We start from the raw sequence: 20215 nt of genomic DNA, 5'->3' as shown, positions 1-20215 counted from the left end.
TTTTGAGAACAATTTGGTGAAGCAACCATTCGTTTTTCCAACTGAACACTGGAATGAACATTCCAATGAATGTAAATTTGAAATTTTTGGGGGGTAAAAGTTTCAAAAGAAAAATTTTGTGTCCACGTCTACTCATGCAGTTTTTTGGCATGAAGAAGCAGTAGCAAGAGGAGATAACAGTTTCCCTAATAAACTGATAACAGAATGAAGCAATTCAAAAGTATTTTGTTTGCTTTAATACACCTGACTTAGATACAATTAAAATGTTATTACAGTTCAATTGACATTACAAATACAAAGTGACAAGGAGAAACAGAAAAGGCCAGCAGTCAGTACTTCTGACCCCAGACCCAAACACACCATTTGCACTTCCAGCCTCCCTTTGGAACAGTCTGCAGGGGTGGATCCAGGCAGTATGTGTGGTAGCTGATGTCGCAGTCATCACAGAGGAGGAGTCTCCCTGGATCCGTGGCTTTCCCACAGGCTTCACATACTGTGCACTCCAGGCACCTCCAACCTTTGCTGAGCACCACTTTAGTAATCTGCAAATGGCAAGGTGCAAATGATTTGAAAACTGCTCTGTGAAGTGTGATCAATGTACAAATGAAGGTCTGGAGCCCAGGATGCTCATCTGGGCACAGCACCCACGTCACAAGGGGCTGTTTGTCACTTAGACTTTCTGAAGCTTCAATAAACAGGAACGGATCAGACAGATCCTCCTTTTTACCTCCTTTCTACCCTTTTTAGAAATGGGTGAAATGTTCCCCTTTTTCAGTCACTTCACCTGGCTGCCATGACTTTTCAAATATCATGGAGAGTGGCTTGGCAACTACATCTGCCAATTCCCTCGGGATTCTGGGATGAACCTCATTGGGTCCCAGAGACTTACGCACATTCTGGTTCCTCAAGCAGTCACAGATCTGATCATCTCACGTCATGATGTGACCACAATAACCAGTGCTGGGGTTTGTTTTAGTCATCTAAAGCAAACAACTAACTTATTGGAGTTAATATGTAATGTAAGAGCAGTGTATAAACATAAAGTCAAATTATAATTGCATGAAACACGCATATGGCATTTTGTAAAGTACGTGTAAAATAAAGTTTTGTGACATGTTTAAAAAAAATCCCACTTTTACATAGATGTACTTATAACCAATGAAGAGTGTATAATGTATACACTGCAGTAAGTAGCTTATTTTGTGCTTGCTAGGTCATTTCATACCATTCAAATTTAATTTTCACACATTCTCTCCTAGACTAATGAATGTAAAATGTATTAATTAACCACTCCAACTGCTGTCAATTCTGACAGCCAACAGGCAAATTGAATCAACTAAACCTTATGCCCCCAGTAAATGAAGATGCAGTATAATTTTTTCTTTGTTTTTAATTCTGCTTGTGTTTAGGTTTTAAGCTTATATCTCAAACTGTTATTTTAACCAACTGCAGGATAATCAGCGCTATTTATGGTTGTGAAATTACAAAAAGGTTAATTTCTCTTGAGGCAATGCATACTATAAAATGACATTTAATTAAAGTCTTTCACAAGTCGCATACAAATAATGGTCACATTAGCTGATGAATATCTAACAAGTTAATGACTCCCCTAATTACCACAAAACCAAAGGCAGCATAGTGCTATTAAAGTACAATATGTAAACAGTGTAATCAAATGATTTCTTTTATGTAACAAAAGCACTCACCTTAATACTGACACAGTATGGATGGTAACACTGACCACACTGAGAACAGGCAAGCAACCTGCCCTCAGCACCTTGGCCAAAACTCCCACAAACTACACACATATCCTGGAATGACAAAGAAGAGCAGACTTTCAACACGGGCCAGACACTACATTCTGAAAACACACACCTGTAAAATCCAGCTAGCTTGCTCTATAATTTAACTCCTAACAAGGACATTCATTCATTTTTTTCCTAATTAAAAGCTGGGAAACAAAATTAAAATACAATAACTATTATCCTGACCTGATGGAGAGTGAACTTGTCACTGTTAGAGAAGAGGACAACTGTATTATGCATCGAGTTTTCTTCCTCATCTTTATTAGATGAAATATCCATAGTTGTGACCTATTAAAAAACACAAAACATGAATAGCAAGCACATCACATTTACCAAGACACGAGACAAGCTGAAACATTCTCTAAATATGTTAGGGAATACAAGCTTTGCAAATATTTATGCATATAGTATGAACTTTCATAAAAAGCTACCTCCATCAGAAATTGCTATAATAATTCACATTTTCACATCAGTACAAGCATCATCAGTATTATCAGTTTTACATACACATTCTCTCTCTCTCTCCTCTGTTTCCCTTTACACATTATCCCATTGCACTTCAAAATGAAGAGGGAAGAAAAGAGACAGTCTAAGAAAAAAATCACTAAGCAGAAGTTGTCATACTGTGCCCAGTCTGGTCTGTTCCCTGCACATAAACACTTCTTATCAAAAAGTTAATTGCAGTGACATACTTTTGAGTATTAATTCAAAGAGCAGTTGCAGAAATGTAATTTGTCCCATATTGCCTAAAATGTGGTTTAGCTAATGTTCCAAGTATGTTAGAGGAATAAGCCAGAGTTCTAAAGTTACTTGCTGTAAGCAGTTTCTTTATGAGGCTTATCTATCTTGACCATAAAAACTTGCACTCAACTTGAAACAGCTGTTTTGATCTCAATCCATAAGCTCTGACTGTAGACAGTCATTTTCTTTTTGATCAAGAGATTGGTACCCTGACCTGCCCTTTGTTAATTCAGCATATACAGGCACATACAGCTTCTCAGGAAGAGAAACAAGGAAAAAAAAGACTTCAACTGTGTTCTGACTTTCATGCAAATATTGCTATGCAGAATTTGCTATCCATGAATTTAAACTAACAGGCCCAACTATTTATTCTCTGATCCAGTAAGATAAGGGCACACGGTTCTGTATAAAAGATCGAATGCATGATAGAGTAATATAACCTTGTTTTACCAGCTGTTCCAATTTTATAAATGGGCATTATTTTAAATACAGTATAAGTCTTATACAGATAGTTTTGTTTAAATAATAATTTAAATATTTTACAAGCCCAAACATCACTCTAGGGACAAATGTAAACACCATTACAACAGCTACAGGAATCCTTCTGATACACTATTACTGGAACTCAGCTTTTACTGAGAAACAGCTAAAAAGGAAATATATTATTAATGTGTTTTAGTTACCAAACAGTTGAGAGCACTGCAGCTGTAACTAGCTAGTTAACCAAAAAACATGTGAAACACCTCGACACTTTCAAGGAGAGGATTTCCCTTGCTTGTTTTTCCACAGGTTCCACCAAGTTCTTAGAATTGCTTGCACTTACAAAAGAGCAGAATTTGAAGGACAGAAAATATTCCCATTTCAAACATTTATCTGGCAAAAGCTGGTCTCTTGGCATTGCTAACTTCACCTACCCTACAAGACTGCCACATCTCTGCTCTGGAACTCTCAAGCTGCCATCTATTTGATGACTCAAAGGATCAAATTTCTGAGGTAAATTGTGGAGAGTGATGTCCATTTTGTATTTATAGCAAGTTACCTAATGTGCCCTAACCCTGGGGACAGGGAAATCTGATTGATGCAACTTACTTTGTTACCAAATTCTTTTGGCCAAGTCCTTCACCAGAACTACTTAAAAAAAAGTTAAACCGAGGAACGGTTCCCTGTACTGACACAAGACACAAGATAAAGAGTAGAATAAATTATCAGTTTTCTATGTGGGAGAACAGCACTAGTGGAAATCTGACAGGGCATGTCTGCTAACAGGCGGTGCTGTTCAACACACTCGTGTGCAATCTGAAAAATCAAGTGAGAAACAAGGTGACAAAGCTTGCCAACAGGATTAGAATATTCAGAGTAATAAAACCCAAAAGACAACTGTGAAGAACTGCACAAGAACTTCATAAAGCCGAGTGCTGGGCTATAAAATGGCAGATGAAAGTCCACAAAGTAAAGAAAAGAACATGACAAAACAACTGATAAGGATGATTAGAAATATGGAGTAGCTTCCACATAAGGAACAACTCCAAATACTGGTATTCTCCAGTCTGGCAAGAGAAGAGTGGATGGAAAAGGAGGAGAACTGATGCAGATCTATAGAAAATGAGTGGCATGGATGAAGTGAAGAGAAAACAGCTCTCCACTGCCTCTTCTTTAAGAGCAGCAGACTAAGGGGCAGGCAACTAATCCAGCAGGCAGCAACTTAAAACAACAGACTAATAAGCTGTAGAACTGAAAAAGGTTGACATCGTTTCCAAAAGTTTTTTAAAAATGAGTGGGCAGATCCATGAAAGAAAGCTCCAACACAGGCTGCCCAAGACAAAGATACCACCTCCTGTTCAGCAAGTCCCCAAACCACAAACTGTTGAAATGTCTCCTTCTGTTCTGTACTCTCCCCCCAGCACTCAGTTTTGGTCTGCTGGGTAGAAGAACCTCTGCTCTGATTTCCTATGGCTGCTGTGACATTCTCACACACAAGCCTTGCTCTCCCATTCTGTGTCATTCCAGTCAGTGCTGCCTTTATCTAGCACGTTTTCCATGCAAGAAAATGGAAGGAATGCTTAAGATTCCCAATAGTTGTGTCTTCAAGTGGCAAGAGCAGCGTAAAATTGCCTCAGGTCCATCAAGCTGTGGTGTTCCAGTTCTTCATCACCAGCAACAACAGCCAGGCTTTATCAAACACCCCCTGCTTTTTAGTGCTTTTTAGTTGGTTTTATGAAGTATTTTAATACAAGAATTATAGCTGAATAAAATTATGTTACATTAACAGACTGCAATATGACTTTAAAAAGAATGTTCTTACCCCTGGAATGACCACAGTCCCAACTCCATTCTTCAGTTTTGATCTACCTCTGCCACCTCTTCCTGAAAGACCAGCACCACGTGGTCTCCGCTTCCCTGGGAATCCTGATCCACGGCCCTATTCAATATAAGATAACAATGTAAATGCAACCTGAAGTTCTTTTGTCATATGGGATTCAAACTTGTTCAATGCATCTAGGGAAAAACATAAGTAAAAAAACACCCTATGATTTCAAGTGAATGCGAGCCCATGAGGCCATAGTCATTAAATCACTGCATAAATCAGTAGGAAATACCTTTAACTACTTACATGGCATAATATGATGACCTTTATCACCAGTGAGAAAGCAGCCAAAACCAGGAATGTTTATTTTATGCTCAGGAATAACTGGAAATATGGATGTTTTTTTCCCCCATAGCTGCAAAGTTTCCAAAATAAATTTTTTATTCTATGATTCATTTTTCTTTTCTTTTTAAGCAGTCAGTTCAGACAGTCATGGGACTTCTGAAAAGGGTCTGGACACTTGATTACTTGTAACCATAGATGCTTTTCTTATGCTATGAATAATCAAGCAAAACCTGGAATTTATTAGGATGCAATCCTGCTCCCAAAGCAAAGCAGGAGCTGGCTCCACGAAACTCTCTTAATTCCACAGATACAGAGAGAGCTTTTTATATTAATTCTATCAATTACACTCAGATCAACATTCCCCATAACGTGCTTACACAATATTTTTAGACAGCTTCTTTTCTCCCTTCCTCATTTAAGATGCAGCTGCACAGTTGCAGTGTTGTGCTTTGGAGTATTCACAGTATGTTCAACTACAATTAACTTTGGAAAAGCAAGTATGCTTTTAATAATAATTACCTGTTATGCATACTGTGACTTGGTTTGAAATGTTGTTGTTTTCTAGTTTGTTTTTTTTTTATATATAAGCACGAAGAAGATTCCTAATCCTCCCTTATCAATTCCAGAGAGAAAAAGAACATATTCACAACATCCCCAAATTCTGGCTGGTATAGCAGACACCTTTACAATGTGTTTCAGAGCCTCTAATCTGTGTAACTGATAATGATTATGTCATATACTCAAATAAGCACCTTTCCTACTATGAAATAAGCAATGAGATTATTTACTGCATTTCAAATTTGTGAATAACCTCAGTTCCTAGTACAGAGTATCTAGATATGGTGCCCATATCCAAACATTTGCTGTAAAATACTTTTAATACCAAGGCAATCCATAAAACAGTGTTGATGGCACCACAAAGCTCCTATGGGACAGTGTCCCCAACACTGAACAGTCTATACTGATGGAGACACAAGTTCCCTGGATGGAAAGCAGCACTGTGGGCTCGATATTCCTTACAGTGTTTTTCAAATATGCCAACTTCTGCTTTAAAGAAGATATAGAAGTTTATGATCATAATCAAAGGGAGAATTCTAGGATCCCAATGTTAAAATTTTATTAACATCCATCTGTTAATGGAAAGAGAAATCCAGTTTCTCTCAAACAACAAGGTAATATATCACAATGCTATTTGAGGGGTGAAAGGAAAGATGCTACTGAAGGCTGAGGTATTTATATGTACTGAGGTGAAACAAAAAATGTTGTCCTTAGATATCTATGGAGTTAATACATATGCACACACAGGACATACAAGCATCAATTTTTTAAGATGGAAATTCTTCTGACATGTCTCTTATTTTCTGTTTCAGACGAGGTATCAGTATTGTTATTTTCACACAACTAGTAACAGGAATAAACACGTATTTGTATCAATGTTAATGCTGAATATTAAGCTGAAAATTAATGCTTGAAGCAGCAAAAGCTAAGCTGATGTCAAATTAAAATAAAATTAGCATGAGAGTTAAAGTGAGATGAACGTAAATCACTCAGAAGCTACAGCTATTTGTCCATGTCATCACTTGGTTTTTTTGGCCTTTATTTAAAACCAATAATTCTACTTATTTTCTTCAGGTGTTTTTAATGGTAAATGTCACTGTGGATACAAGCTGTGGTCCATCTAATCAGGTAGGAAAGTTCTTATTTATTTCCCCATCAGCTAAAATGATGTCACTTTGAATGTACTCTGCAAGATTCCTCCACAGCAACAAATTCAAGCCATCCCTCAGATCTCTGCTCCTTTCCATGCCTGGCTTACCTTACTGCCAGTCTTAAGGACATTTTCCTTTTCAGGTAATTTATTTTGACAGCTACGTAAAGCCAACCACAAAAAGTGATGTACTCAACACACACAAAAATTGGGTAATACAAAGTATTCTTTGCCAGTGGAAATCAGGGCAATGCCATCATACTGTACACTCTGGAAAACACATTTTTTTTAACCTGAAAGCTCCAGAGTTTCAATAAATTTTAGAGGCCTTAAACAGTAATAGAATGGAAGATTAATTCAGTTGTGAGATACAGAATTTAATCACTAGTCTCTACAGCAGAAAGATAGCAATGGATACATGAAAATAAATTCAAGTTATTTACCACTTTGATGCTCCAAATGGCACTGCCAGGAAGCTGTCTGGATTTAAAAATGTCCCGACCTTCTGAAATGTCTGGGGACCAGGAAGGTGGGCTGACTGTATTATTGGTACTCCAAGCCCCCTAGGATACGGTAGGTGAGAAAATAGATGTATAAAACTTTGCAACATAAAAAAAAAAATAAGAAAAAAAGAAAAAAGAAAAAAAGCAAGCAACAAAAAAAAAAATCTGAAAAGCAAAGCACATGCAGGCATAGGCATTTCTATATTAACTTAAGTAGTCAATTAGTTCACTGAGTGAGAGGAAGGCAGGAAATTTTTAGGTTCTTATTGAAATATACTCTAAAACAAATACTAACCCACAACTGATGGTTAAGTATAACACAGTGAGTTTTATAAAAAAGCATAATATAAATTGAAAGCAAGTAATCATAACATCAACAAATTACATCCCTAGGTTTTATTGTATCAATGAAGAAGACAGTAGTTTGAGGTGATAACATCCCCTCTTATATTCCAAATCACATTCTGAAAGAAGTTATGGCCTTAGATGACTTTTGAGACTAAACTACCCACAATCACAGCATCAACTAGTCCGAGAAGCAAGTGAAACAAAAGGAATATGAATAAACCACTGGACAAAAGAAAAGGAAAACAGTCATTGTTATCAACAAGGTGCCTGCATGTTTGCCATAAATAAACCTCTATAAAACCCCACAGCTAAATTTTTTTTCACCCCAGTGTTTTCATGTTATGCTGTGGTATCACATTTTAACATTACTACATGCATGTAATAATATACATCCATACGAGGTACTTACAAACTCTTTTTAACTAATTGATTATCCCCACTTACATAGTTCCCACCATGGTGAGATACTGTAAAACTCTGTCACAAGAAATAAGGCAAAACAATAAGAAAATGCTAAGATAGACAAGAAAAAAAAATCCTGAAGTACCTCATACACTTTAAAATCTGTGGAAGATAACAGATTCTTAACACAGAATAAAGAGTGCAGGAGACAGACATCATAAATAATTTCGTTCCAAAAGTACACATTAGAATAGTTAAAGGATATTTTCCTAATTCTAAATTTGTGAGAGTAAAAAACACCAAATATCAAGATGACAAGTAAAACAGATGAAAAGTACAGGTTTACCTTCTTGAGAATGCCATTCAGCAGCAAAATCACACGGATGATATGGAATAACCACATGCATACTAATGGTCCCAACTATCCACACAGACATAGCTGCTCACACGGGCAAGACCAAACACATTTACACCTTAGAATGCTGGCCTATACAATAATAAGTGTTAAGGAAAAAGAGATAGCTTTGCAAAATGTGGGATTTTTTTTTTTCTGAAATGAAATCTCTCCATCAGGAATGTGTGGGAAGAGTCATCAAAATCTCGGACTGTAAGGAGGTGTCTTGCTAACAGCTGCACTGACTGAAAATAGGGCTGCCCCTCACCTGCTTTTGGGCCAGAAGGAGCATGGACAAGCCTTCCCTAATCCATGTAAGGCCCAGCCAGGTCAGCTCAATCTGCTGATGAAGATGAGCACGAGCCAACACCTCCCTTACCCTTGAGGAGATGAGGAGAAGCTCATCAGACATCTCGTGCTTGCAGAGCTGGGTGGGCTGTAACCTGTGCTGCTCATTGAGCTCAGTATTCAAATTGGCACAACAGAGCCAAAAGAAAGTTCATTAGTGACCTAAAAGCCTAATTATGCATAAAAGTCACATGTTAAAAACGCCAACATTTGGTACGACCCACAGTGTGGATACGGTGGTTTTTAGCATGAATCTGCTTTCTAGGAGTTCAGCTCTGCCTGCACGGGAAAGGGAATATGGGCAATACAGCACTTAAAAAAATAAAAACTTGACAACTCTGTCCACACAAGGTGGTAAATCAGACACAGAACCTACAAACTGCTAAGTGCCCAGACCACCTGTGTGTTTTTAAATGCCCATCATTGCCTCCCCTCCTCGCCAAGGTGCTTCTAAAATCCACTCCAGCTGAACTGCCAGTGCCAGCAACTGCTCACCTGCACTTGGGCTACAGTGAGTGTGCTGCATTAAACAGTTTAGACTGTAAGATTTTTTTTTTCTACCCCAGTTTTTTGCTTGACTTCAGAGAGATGGTCATCACACAAACAACCCAGCAGATCAAAAGGAACCTCAGCCTCTGACAGGGGAATGGTGTGGAGCAGAAACCTTCTGCACCTGCAAACCTAGAGATAGACGAGAGCCCCTGTTCGCACTCAGGACGTAAGGACATAAATTCATGACAGAACAGGGACACCAAGTCAGAAATGGGGGAAAAGCAAGCAAAATGGACACAGAGGTTTGATTCACTGACTGACACACCAATTAGCAACTACATCAGCAGGTCTGTGGCAATAGGAAATGTACCCTAACTATCCTAGCCATGGGTTTAATATCCAATAACTGTCAGTTTTAGCAAGGTCAATTTAAAACATCAATTGAATTTTAATTACAGTTTCCCCCTATACTTCTAAAATTAATAATGCATAGTAAGTAACTGTTCTTATAAAATGGCAACTCAAAATCTGTATAGTAACACAAAGAAAATCTATGTATCATAGAAACAATCTTTACATCAATCTATAAAGGAGGCAACATGATGACTAAGGGTCAAAATTCCAGATCTTAAACATACTGAAAATACTTTATCAACAACTAAAATTACCTACTCTTATTAAGGAAGTACAAAATTATTTTCCTTTTAAGAAGATACACTTTTCTAGTGATTAAGTATATTCAAAAGATTAAAAAGCTAAATGAACATTAAATCTGAATATGAAATATTCAGCCTTGCAAAACAAAATTAATTGTATATGATTCATGAACCATATTGTTAAGAATTAAATTGGAAATTTAATCCAAGTTTTATTGTAGATCAGAACAATTTGAATTCTTGGTCAGATAAACTTAATTAAAAACACACACTTCCACAATACTATGAACAAATGAAATACATCAAAGAGATGCATTAATTATATTTTGGCTTTTAATTAATGCCTACTACCACACAACACTGAAGAGAAAGTTCTATTCAGTTCATTTACATCAGAACCCCTGCAATTATTATGTACTGTGACAGAAACAGGAAGTTCTAATTCTCCATCATATTCTTGAGTCCTTAAAATTGAACAACACAGCTGCAAGTAAATTATAACAAAAGGAAACCCAATGTCAGCAAGGGTCAGGAGATCTCACTAGATTACCACTGACTGTGTTTAGCTGCTTAATGCTTTATGAATTTCACTGCAATCACAAGTGCATAAAGCTGGATTTGCAATTTAATATTTAATGTAATTTTAGGGTTGTGAACAAACTTTAATCAGTTCAAAACACAGCTCTCCTCATTAAAAAAAAAACAAAACAGAAAAACAACCAACCACCAAACATAAAAACTGTAACAAAAACTAATCCTTGAAAAAAACTCTTTCTGATCTTTTTTTCCAACATCTACCTCTACAACAACATCCTTAGTGGTACCATGTAAGTGAAGACATCAGAAAAGTCATAATACAAAAAAGGACATACAACCAAACCCTTTTTGATGTCATTTTAGAAAATCTCTTAGAACACCTACAAATATGCAGTGAGTTGCATAATAGTGACAACCAATATCTTCATGATGAAAATTAAGTACCTCTAATCATGGTATTTTTTCAAAGAACACACTCCAAAATAATACTAAAATAATACTTATGGCATTAAAAAACCAGTAGAAGTCTATTATTTACTATGCAATATTACTCTACATAACATTCTCAACTCTACCTACCACTGTTACACTGCCACAATTTGTAATGCCTTCCATTTGTTGACTTCATTTTATGCTTTCCAGTACACATTGCCATAGCAAAAATAACTATTTCAAACTTGTTCAATTCAAGTGCACAGATTTCTTCAATTCAGGTACACAGATTATACCCAATACCACTTATTGTATACCTCCACAGGAAAGAAAAAATAGCCATTTTCCTTGTGAAGATTTTTTTTCAAACTAGATATATGTCAGATTAGTCATTAACAAACTTAGATGATAATTTCTTTTAAGACCACTGCTTCAGAAAAAAAAAATGAAAATGGTTAAAAAGAGGTCCTGTGCCTGGCATGACTTTGGAGCCTACAGGCAAGAGTGGAGAATCTGCATATTCCATGGAGAAGATACTGTACAGACACAACCCCAAGGACAGCACTGTAAAAACTTTGTCATGCTGGCAACTACCAGTGAATATCTGTGATCTATGAACAACTGAATTTCATATATATGTGAAAACTAATTTGGCTTCACTATGGAATAGGCTAACAGAAAAAGAAAGGAGACAGCCCACGGAATAAACCCAAAGGAAGTCAGGGACATGCTCAGCCTGGCAAATAGAAGGTCCCCTCACAGGGCTGGATGCAGCTCACCTATAGCTGAAGGGATGGATAACATGCCACCCTAAAAAACACTGTCAGCAGAAGTGCACCTTTGCTGATAGGAGCTGACACAGAAAAAACCACATTCTCCAAAGTGGAATAAGCTTGTACCAGCCAAAGAAATTCATACCCGTGTAACTGTAGCCACACACTGATTTATACATAGCTCCCCTTTTGGTTAGAAGGCAGATTTTCTCCTGTTGCTTCCAAGCAAAGTTGGGATGCTGGTAAAACTGCCAGCAGGGAGACAGGTGGTGACAACATCAGCACTGAGAGTGCAGCCCTGGAAGGGACTCAGGAAGCCTTTTAAAGCAGAATATTGTCCTCACCATTCGTGAGATGGGTTTTAGTCCTTTACAAACTAGAGTGATGTGATGTTGCAAAACATCACTAAAGCAAAATACTAATATCCAGCATAGGAAGTCACTTCAAATTATGCATAAGCTTGTATTCAGTAGTGAAACAGAATAATTTCTCAAATATATTTTATTCGCAATTGTATTAATAGATTCTGTAGAAAAGGCTAATAATTCATCTCACTGCCCAGCACAAGACATTAAACTTAATGAGAACAAATCCAAATGAGAAACTATTCCTCTATATGGATTCCCCTGACTCCACTGAAGCATGTGTCTTACAAAATTGAGAAGCAATATATTCAGGATCAGGACAAATTGTTTTTTCTTATTCTTCTTTATATGAAGTTCCATAAACCCATTGCAGTGGATATTTTATTATATTTTTTAAACAGGAAGAGGACATTCCACCAAGGTAAGCTTCTAGTAAAAAGTGCAGAATATTACCATCTGTGGAAATTGGCTAATGTTGGCTTGTCTTCAGGGTTCATAGAGTGATCAGACTATTTATGAAGGATCTATTATAAACCAGGTACGTTGGATCAGATGATACACTGTAGTCCCTTCCACCCTCACTCATTCTGTGATTCTGTTCCTGCTCCCATCCACAACTCTCCATTTGGAAAAGTACACAATTCTTTTTAAGAAATGAGTGTTTTCAGCAAAAACAGTAATTAAAAAGAACCCCATGAAATAAAACTAAAGTGATTTCTGTCTGCAATCCAAAAGCATTTAAATACATGCCTTACAAACTGTGGATTTGTCCGATTACATCTTGCTCAAAAGGCAAACACCTGCCTGTAACTGGACACTCCAAAATCTCTTTTTTTATAGTCTTCAGATCGCCATTCAACAGGTTTCAGTCCCTCATCAAAAGCACAGAATAGAAACTTAGAGCACTGGAGAGAATTTTGTCACTGTTAAGGCACATACATATTTCTGCAAATATGATATATACACCTTACTGCACAGTGACCTAGAAAATCTACCTGCAGCACAAACACAGAATTCCTAAGCTCAGTGGAAACAGAAGAAAGGTCCTAATAATCAAGTTGATTTCTGAAAAGTTCGATTACATACAAGCTTTTTCCATTTTAAAATATGATTTGCAAACTGGAGAACAGATTGTCTCAGGGGAGACCTCATCTCTCTCTACAGCTGCCTGGAAGGAGGTTTGGTGAGGGGGGTGTTGGGTCTCTTCTCCCAAGTAACAAATGACAGGACAAGAGGAAACAGCCTCAAGTTGTGCCAAGGGAGGTTTAGATTGGATATTAGGAAATATTTCTTCACTGAAAGGGTTGTCAAGCATTGGAACAGGTTGCCTGGGGCAGTGGTGGAGTCATCATCCCTGGAGGGGTTTAAAAGACGTGTAGATGTGGCACTGAGTGACGTGTTTTAGTGGTGGACTTGGCAGTGCTGGGTTAAGGGATGGACTCAATGATCTTGGAGGTCTTTTCCAAGCTAAAAGAGTCTATGATTTTGTGATTTAGCATCACAGCAAGGATTTTGTGTTATACTTGACTTCTATACCTCAATTCAACTCAATTTTTTGTTACTTGCACCACATATTAGGAAGTCGATATCTGTATTATACATGGAATATACAAATAGCTACTTTTACAGATTTTTTGTTTGTTTGTTTTTAAGATGTGTATCTATTCTGCCACAGGCATTTACAGCTGGGGTCAGCCTTTATGTTTTCCTCAATGGGCTCTCTGGTGGTGAACTGATTTTACTGTCTCATGATGCTGGTTCCTATGCAGAGCAGGGGTGAACTGCACAGAAAAATAAACGCAGCTCTTACTGAAACAGGGAAGAAGACAGATTAACTTCCCCAGTGGAAAACTTGAATTCATTTTAGACTGCGTAAGAACACCATCCCTTATCAATTTGCATGGTCAGCTAAGAAAGTTAATTTAATTTCTAAGACAGTATGAAGAAAAATTATTTTTATATATGCTTGTATATAAGGGTAATAACAAAAACCCCAGAGATAATCTAAAACATTCCAAATTCAATTTCTTATATTATGTTTGTTGCCTTTATTATATACTTTTAACCTTTCAGAACACTCTCTCATACCTTTTCTTAAGAACCAAGAATTTTGAACCCTTAGGTGACACGTAAAAATGGAAAGAATCGTGCAGTATATAAAAAAGCTTTTTTTTAACATTAAGTTCAGAAAAGCATGAAATCATCAATGTGGAAGTCCCAAAGACTAAAAATAAATTGTGATGAGAAAAGAAATGTAACACTAATTTGTCACACTGAGACACTTTCTGTGCAGAATTTCGCAAACATGAAATGAATACTCTGGATTCATAAACCATTTTCCCCAGAACTACACAACTCGAATAGAGAGCAAGATGTTGCAGAAAGCAACAGACTTAAGGATTCTTTTCACTTATCAAATTTAATCCCAGTCAAACCACAACCACTTGTACAAGATAGTGCTTGCATGGTATTTGCTAATGTAACAAAACCACAAAATTATTTACCACATCATTAGAAATGTCTATCAAGAAAATATCTGGCAGCAGAAAGGAAACAGGATTTGCAGCAGGTTCTTTTATAAAGCCAGTTCAAGAAACTTTAACACACTTTGAAAGTACTAACCAAAATAAATGCATATGTGAAAAATATGGAGAGGTAAGTTAAAAGGCACAGCATTATGTATATCTGCATTTGGAGCATAAGTATGAAAAACACAACAAATTTTCTTTTACTTTGCTCTAACCATGAGCCAAAAGAAAACCTTCTCGCTAGAGAACCTTTATGATGGTCGACCTTTCAATTATTTACCATGACATTAATTCCTTGAAGAAATAAACTACACGTTCACTCAGGAGAATAAAAGCATATTATAAGAAATAGCTGAACTTGATGCATCATTCTGAAATTTGAACTATGTGTTTCATAAATGTATAATGAGACATTGCACGTTCTTACCTGTCTTGATCTGGGTCTTCCAGGAGAAAACTTGCGTTTGGTGATGGCTGGTTTTCCCATGCCAATTTTTGGAGTGACTGATATGTAAGTTGTTGGGAGAGCACTCCCAGCAGTGGAAGGCAGTGCTGGGGGCTGGCTGTGCTGGACATCTCGTGCAGAATGCAACTCTAGTGAAACATCTGGCGAGGAAGACACATTTGTCTTGTTGATATTAACTGACGGGGGAAGTGAGGGGCAAGTCTCAGCTGGTGATTTTATGGGTTTATCTCCAAGTGGTGAACTATTTGCAACACCTTCATTTGAAGAAGTAGTTTCTACTTCTAGAAGAGCTGGTGTTTCTGACTTGTCACAAGTTTCTCCTCTTTCTACATCTTTTTGCACTTTTATTATTTCCAGTTGTTGTTCTACAGGGATAGAAACATCTCCTTTGCTTTCAGTCTCCAGTATTTCTGGCGTCACAGTTATGGCCTCAGGTACTGAAGACCGAGAGTCAACTGTGGATACTTCTGAGACCTCCACGCTACCTTGTGGCAGCTCTGTCTCTTCAGCTTGTTTGTCTGAATCCTGCTGTGTTACAGTTTGAACGCCTTCCATCACCTCCATCATTTTCTCAGTCTGACTGTCACCAGGCGCTGGTGTCTTTTTAGGAGACATTTCCATTTCAGCTGAATTCATTTCAACAGACACATCTGTTTCCAGTTGTGTGGTCTTTTCTTCCGGTGATATGCCTGTAACTAAGTACAACCACATTAAAGGCTCAGTGTGAAAAACAAAAAAAAACCCTACACTGCTGTACTGGTCAACAAGTGTACTTGGTACACATCAATCATGCCAAGGGCATATCACTTTACTTAGGTGAATTTAATATGTAGCTTAAAATATACTTCATACATATCTTTCTTTGTACCTATGCTTACAGTAGTCTATGTTTTCAGTTCATTATTTTTCTTCCCTGAAAACACAGCACAGTGAATCACAAGGAAGTAGACCTAAGATTAATTTTTGAGGAACTGAACACACTTCCAGGTAGGCAGCCAAAAGTAGCTTCTCCTCTATCATTTCTGTGTATTGAAGATGTATGCTATCATAAATTAATGTATTTTAAGATACTGTTCCAACACTTCCAAAAAGCAGACAGCTAAGAATAAGAGAACAAGCACGAATAAAGAACATTTTCCTCCTAGCACTCTTTCAGACTTTAGGAAATCACCTGAAATGAAAAAAATTGATACTTCTCTTTAATTTATTGATATCTCATGGATTTCTTTCCAAAATATTTGTCTAGCCTTCCCTTCAACCAAATCAAGCACCTTTCATCCACAACTTTCTTTATCAAGGAGTTCCAGAGTTCTTGTTCCACTCCATAAAGAACCACATTCTTTGCTCTGAATTTGGCTTCTCAAATCATCCTTTGATGGACCCTGATTCTCTTACAGGCCACTTAATTTCTATTACACTTCATGTGTGTTTGATAAGATATATTTATTCCTAGAACACAAATGATCAGCTACTGCAACACGCCTTGTCTGGAAGAATTTTTAATTAAACAACTTATCTTTTATTTACAAAAGGTAAAAAAAGAAAATGGGAAATCCTTAAGCAAAGATACTTGTGGATTTACAACCATGAAGAAAAAATTGGAAAAGAAAAAAAGAAAGAGAAAAAAAAAGAAAAAAAAAGAAGAAAAAAAGATGTGCCCAAAGCACACCAGGAGAAATTAATCCAATTCAGTTATTTGCAGCTACAAATAAAAAACAAAAAAGCCTTGAAGAGGAAGTGTGAATAACTGTATTTGAACAGCAACAAATCATTGGTTTTTATTATAAAATTCCACTGTATAGAAGTATTTAACTATTTTTCCAACTTTTGGAGAAAGCCAGCCCCAACTAAAAAGTAAAACAACTTTCTCCTACACAAATATTCCGAGGAGTATCTCTGCTTTCAGTAACATCCTTCTTCAGCAAAAAAGTTTATACTCTTGCTTGAGAGCTCACATAGCAGAACTGTGGCAATTTCTCTCCTACTGCTTTCTAGGCACTTTTTCCTCTTAAATTTATAAAGTACTAGAGACCTTGCTGAATGGTACTGAGGAGTTCTGAATTGAATTTTCTCAGAGTGCAAAACCCTTTCTTACCTTCTGGGACATGTCCAACAGCTGATTGCTGATCAGGGCCATCACCAGTAACGGGTTGTTCCTGAAATGTCACATCCTCTCCACCACCTTCCATTTCCATTTCATTTGTACAAGCTGAAGGAGAAGCAAAGAAGTTAATAAAATTGCTATGATGTTTATTCTATTACTTTGGCATCAGTAGTTGCTGTGACTGTTTGACCTTTTGGCTAAAGAGATTGATGTTTAATGATGATAGGAGTTAGGACAAGTCAGGTCAATGAGAAGGTTAGGGACACTACATAGTACTCCTTAAAAATTAAGAACCTTTGACTCATTAACACTGAAGATGTTTTATACTTTTCAGATGGTGAAACACGTCTGTAAAGCAATTATATACCCCTAATTGTGAAAACATACACATAGTCACTTTTGCATAACCTGAGTAAAAAACAAAAAGGTTTTTTCTTAAATTCCAAGTCTGTTAAATTTAACAGAACTTGTAACATGAAGACTTCAAATTTTTATACAAATACTACAATGGCTTATGGCATAGATATGAGGTTCCATCTACTATCAGCACTTGGAACACTGACTTTCAACCTATCTGTTCAACAATATGAAAACTAAATTTTGCCACTTTAGAGCTAGGATACCTTATCTGTCAGCTCCTCCTATTAAATTAATGAATTTGCATGGAAAAGGCACTATTGAGTGTTTCTTTGGCTGACAGTATCATTATAGAGCCCAGAAACAGGAAATACTTATTTTTTTTCCTTGTGTAAAAGCTTTCCCAGTTAAGGAAATTCATTAAAATGCATTATACAAACTAGAAGTACCAAAAAAGAAAATATGTAGCAAGCATTATCTTGAAGGGAACTGATTCTCCATGGATGTTAGCACAGAAAAAGTAAAACAAATATAGCTTTCTGCATCAAGAAAGTTTCTTTAAGTTCAAAAAGACAGAAACTATTAGGTGATGCTACTTTTAGCACCCTAAAAGCTGCTCTCAGACTCTGCCAGCTTTAAAGTGATATTTTAACTTTAAGGAAATGATCATTTAGATTGGCTCCAAATTTGATTTTAAAGTACAGAAGTGCTCTCCTGGGTATAAAACACTGCATGACTGTACTAATGTAATAGCTCCAGATTACTCCTAGTAGCTGAGATGACAGTCCTGCTCTTCCTCGGAGAGAAGAGGATGCTTGTCGATGCTTCTAGTAGCTAGAAATCCTAACAGAGGCGTTACTTAGAACTTCAGCCTTTCAGATACACCTGTGACTTATTCAAAAGGGTTTTCAGTAGGAGATTGGATGTTGTCCCACTGTAATTTTTGGACATCTTTGAAGTGTTCTAAGTACAGTGCCTGAGAGTCCAACAGCCTTTCCTAACCTTTCAGAAGGGAAGATCTTCAAAGGCTGAAGTGGCCACTCTTTCTAACCCGATTCACTGACAGACATTTACCTACTGCCACTGTCCTTCCTCCAGGAGCACCTTTTTCATCATGTCTTTGCTGCTCACAAAAGGTAAGGACTTACATGTACAGGCTACCATCAAAGAGCACGACTTGTTTAAACAAAATATCAGTTTGAACACAAACATCAGAGTTTTGCTGTGGTCCAGCACTTCCCCTTTCCTGTCAGAATTTTAGACTTTCAAAAGCACAGATACTTATGCCACAGAGCTATCGATTTCTTTTAACACAAAATCAATGCACAAGCACTGCTGTTTAAGGATAAAAAATGCACATGGCAGTTAATCTGTTACATTTTACCTGCTTCTAAATTTAACCACAACTGTACCTCCCCAGGGAAATTCAGGCAGCGTGAGCACAGGTGCTGCCCGAGAGAGCTCGGGGTGTGAAATGCACAACGGCATTTAGTGAAGAGTTCATTGCACAGCTCTCGTGGGTGACCCACCAGAGTCAGATCAACAGATCCAAGTTCCCTCTGTGCCTCCTTACTGCTACTGAGTAATTTTTTATAAAATACTTGACACTGTTCCACAACTTTCCTTTCCACCTTCTGCTTGATTTGTCCACTTAGACAAGAACCTTTCAGAAATAAGGTAACTAATCATATATTGCTTTGAAAAAGGACACCTGATTAAAAGCTGTTTAGTTAAATATACACCTCTCCCTTGAACACAGTCCACTTCCTACTGCTGTGTCCTTCCTGGACATAGTGAGGGGCAGGGGCACTATGAGACTGGCAAGTAGCAAGGGAGAAATGGGAGAACTGGATGTCTCCAGGAACATCTACCAGAAGCTGCCTTTGCCTGGGAGGTAGGCACAAATGAATAAAACAGGCTGTTAAATAAATACATTTATGAACTGTACCATATAAAAAAAAATTGGAGAAGTTTACAGCTACCATCTGGGAAGTTGGAAGGCTGAGAACCACGATTAAGGTGCTTACTAGCCCATGTTTGTATAGAGGATCCCGAAGCCAGAAAACATATGGAGAAGACAGCTCACCCATGGATTGCTTGAGCAGCTGCTGTTAAATAAAGGAATGGACGAACTCCACAGAGCAGAATATGAGTGGCTGGTTCACAAAAGACTTAGTGAGACAGCTACAGATGTTATATTTGATGTCAGCACTTTGGAACTGTGAAGTTTACATTTGATTACCTGTTATGCTGTCAGGTTCAGGAATGAGTTCAGAAGTGTTCATTACATCACATGACTGAGTGTGATCCCCTTCTCCTTGTCTACAAAGAGTGCAGATGTAGTCTTTCAACTGAGACTCCAATTCACTACCTGGAGATCTGTCACATTCTATGTGAATCCACCTGGGGAGATTAATTTATTGTGACCATGACTTAACAACAAAAAAAGAAAGCATCATAGTAAAAACCAATTAAAAATAGCACTGTTTCCCAATAGAATGGGGAAATAAAGATTTTCAACCAATGCTTTATTATGGAGAATTTAAAAAAAATAAACATGATACATCAGCATGTCAAGCAGTGAACAAATTTAACATGAAGACCTA

At 37.2% G+C, this 20215-nt stretch overlaps 1 protein-coding gene across 10 annotated transcripts in view; it reads right to left on the bottom strand.

The window, feature by feature from the left end:
- Positions 1 to 20215, bottom strand: part of KMT2C (lysine methyltransferase 2C) — a 198749-nt gene that overhangs the window by 63213 nt on the left and 115321 nt on the right. For 8 of the 10 annotated variants that reach the window (XM_027686911.1, XM_027686912.1, XM_027686913.1 and 5 more), the window contains 8 exons: positions 19852 to 20012; positions 17244 to 17357; positions 15110 to 15843; positions 7348 to 7467; positions 4849 to 4965; positions 1992 to 2093; positions 1707 to 1811; positions 361 to 542 (listed from right to left, as the gene is read on the bottom strand). In XM_027686911.1, the coding sequence (XP_027542712.1) occupies positions 361 to 542; positions 1707 to 1811; positions 1992 to 2093; positions 4849 to 4965; positions 7348 to 7467; positions 15110 to 15843; positions 17244 to 17357; positions 19852 to 20012 (1635 nt within the window). The remainder of the gene's footprint in view (positions 1 to 360; positions 543 to 1706; positions 1812 to 1991; positions 2094 to 4848; positions 4966 to 7347; positions 7468 to 15109; positions 15844 to 17243; positions 17358 to 19851; positions 20013 to 20215) is intronic. The other 2 variants (XM_027686915.1, XM_027686921.1) reach the window with 1 other exon arrangement.

This window comes from Neopelma chrysocephalum, unplaced genomic scaffold (genome assembly GCF_003984885.1).
Source record: "Neopelma chrysocephalum unplaced genomic scaffold, ASM398488v2 Primary Assembly neopelma1_72, whole genome shotgun sequence".
Classification (NCBI taxonomy): domain Eukaryota; kingdom Metazoa; phylum Chordata; class Aves; order Passeriformes; family Pipridae; genus Neopelma; species Neopelma chrysocephalum.
The sequence above is the reverse complement of the archived record's forward strand: the minus strand, read 5'-3'. Positions and strand labels throughout refer to the sequence as shown.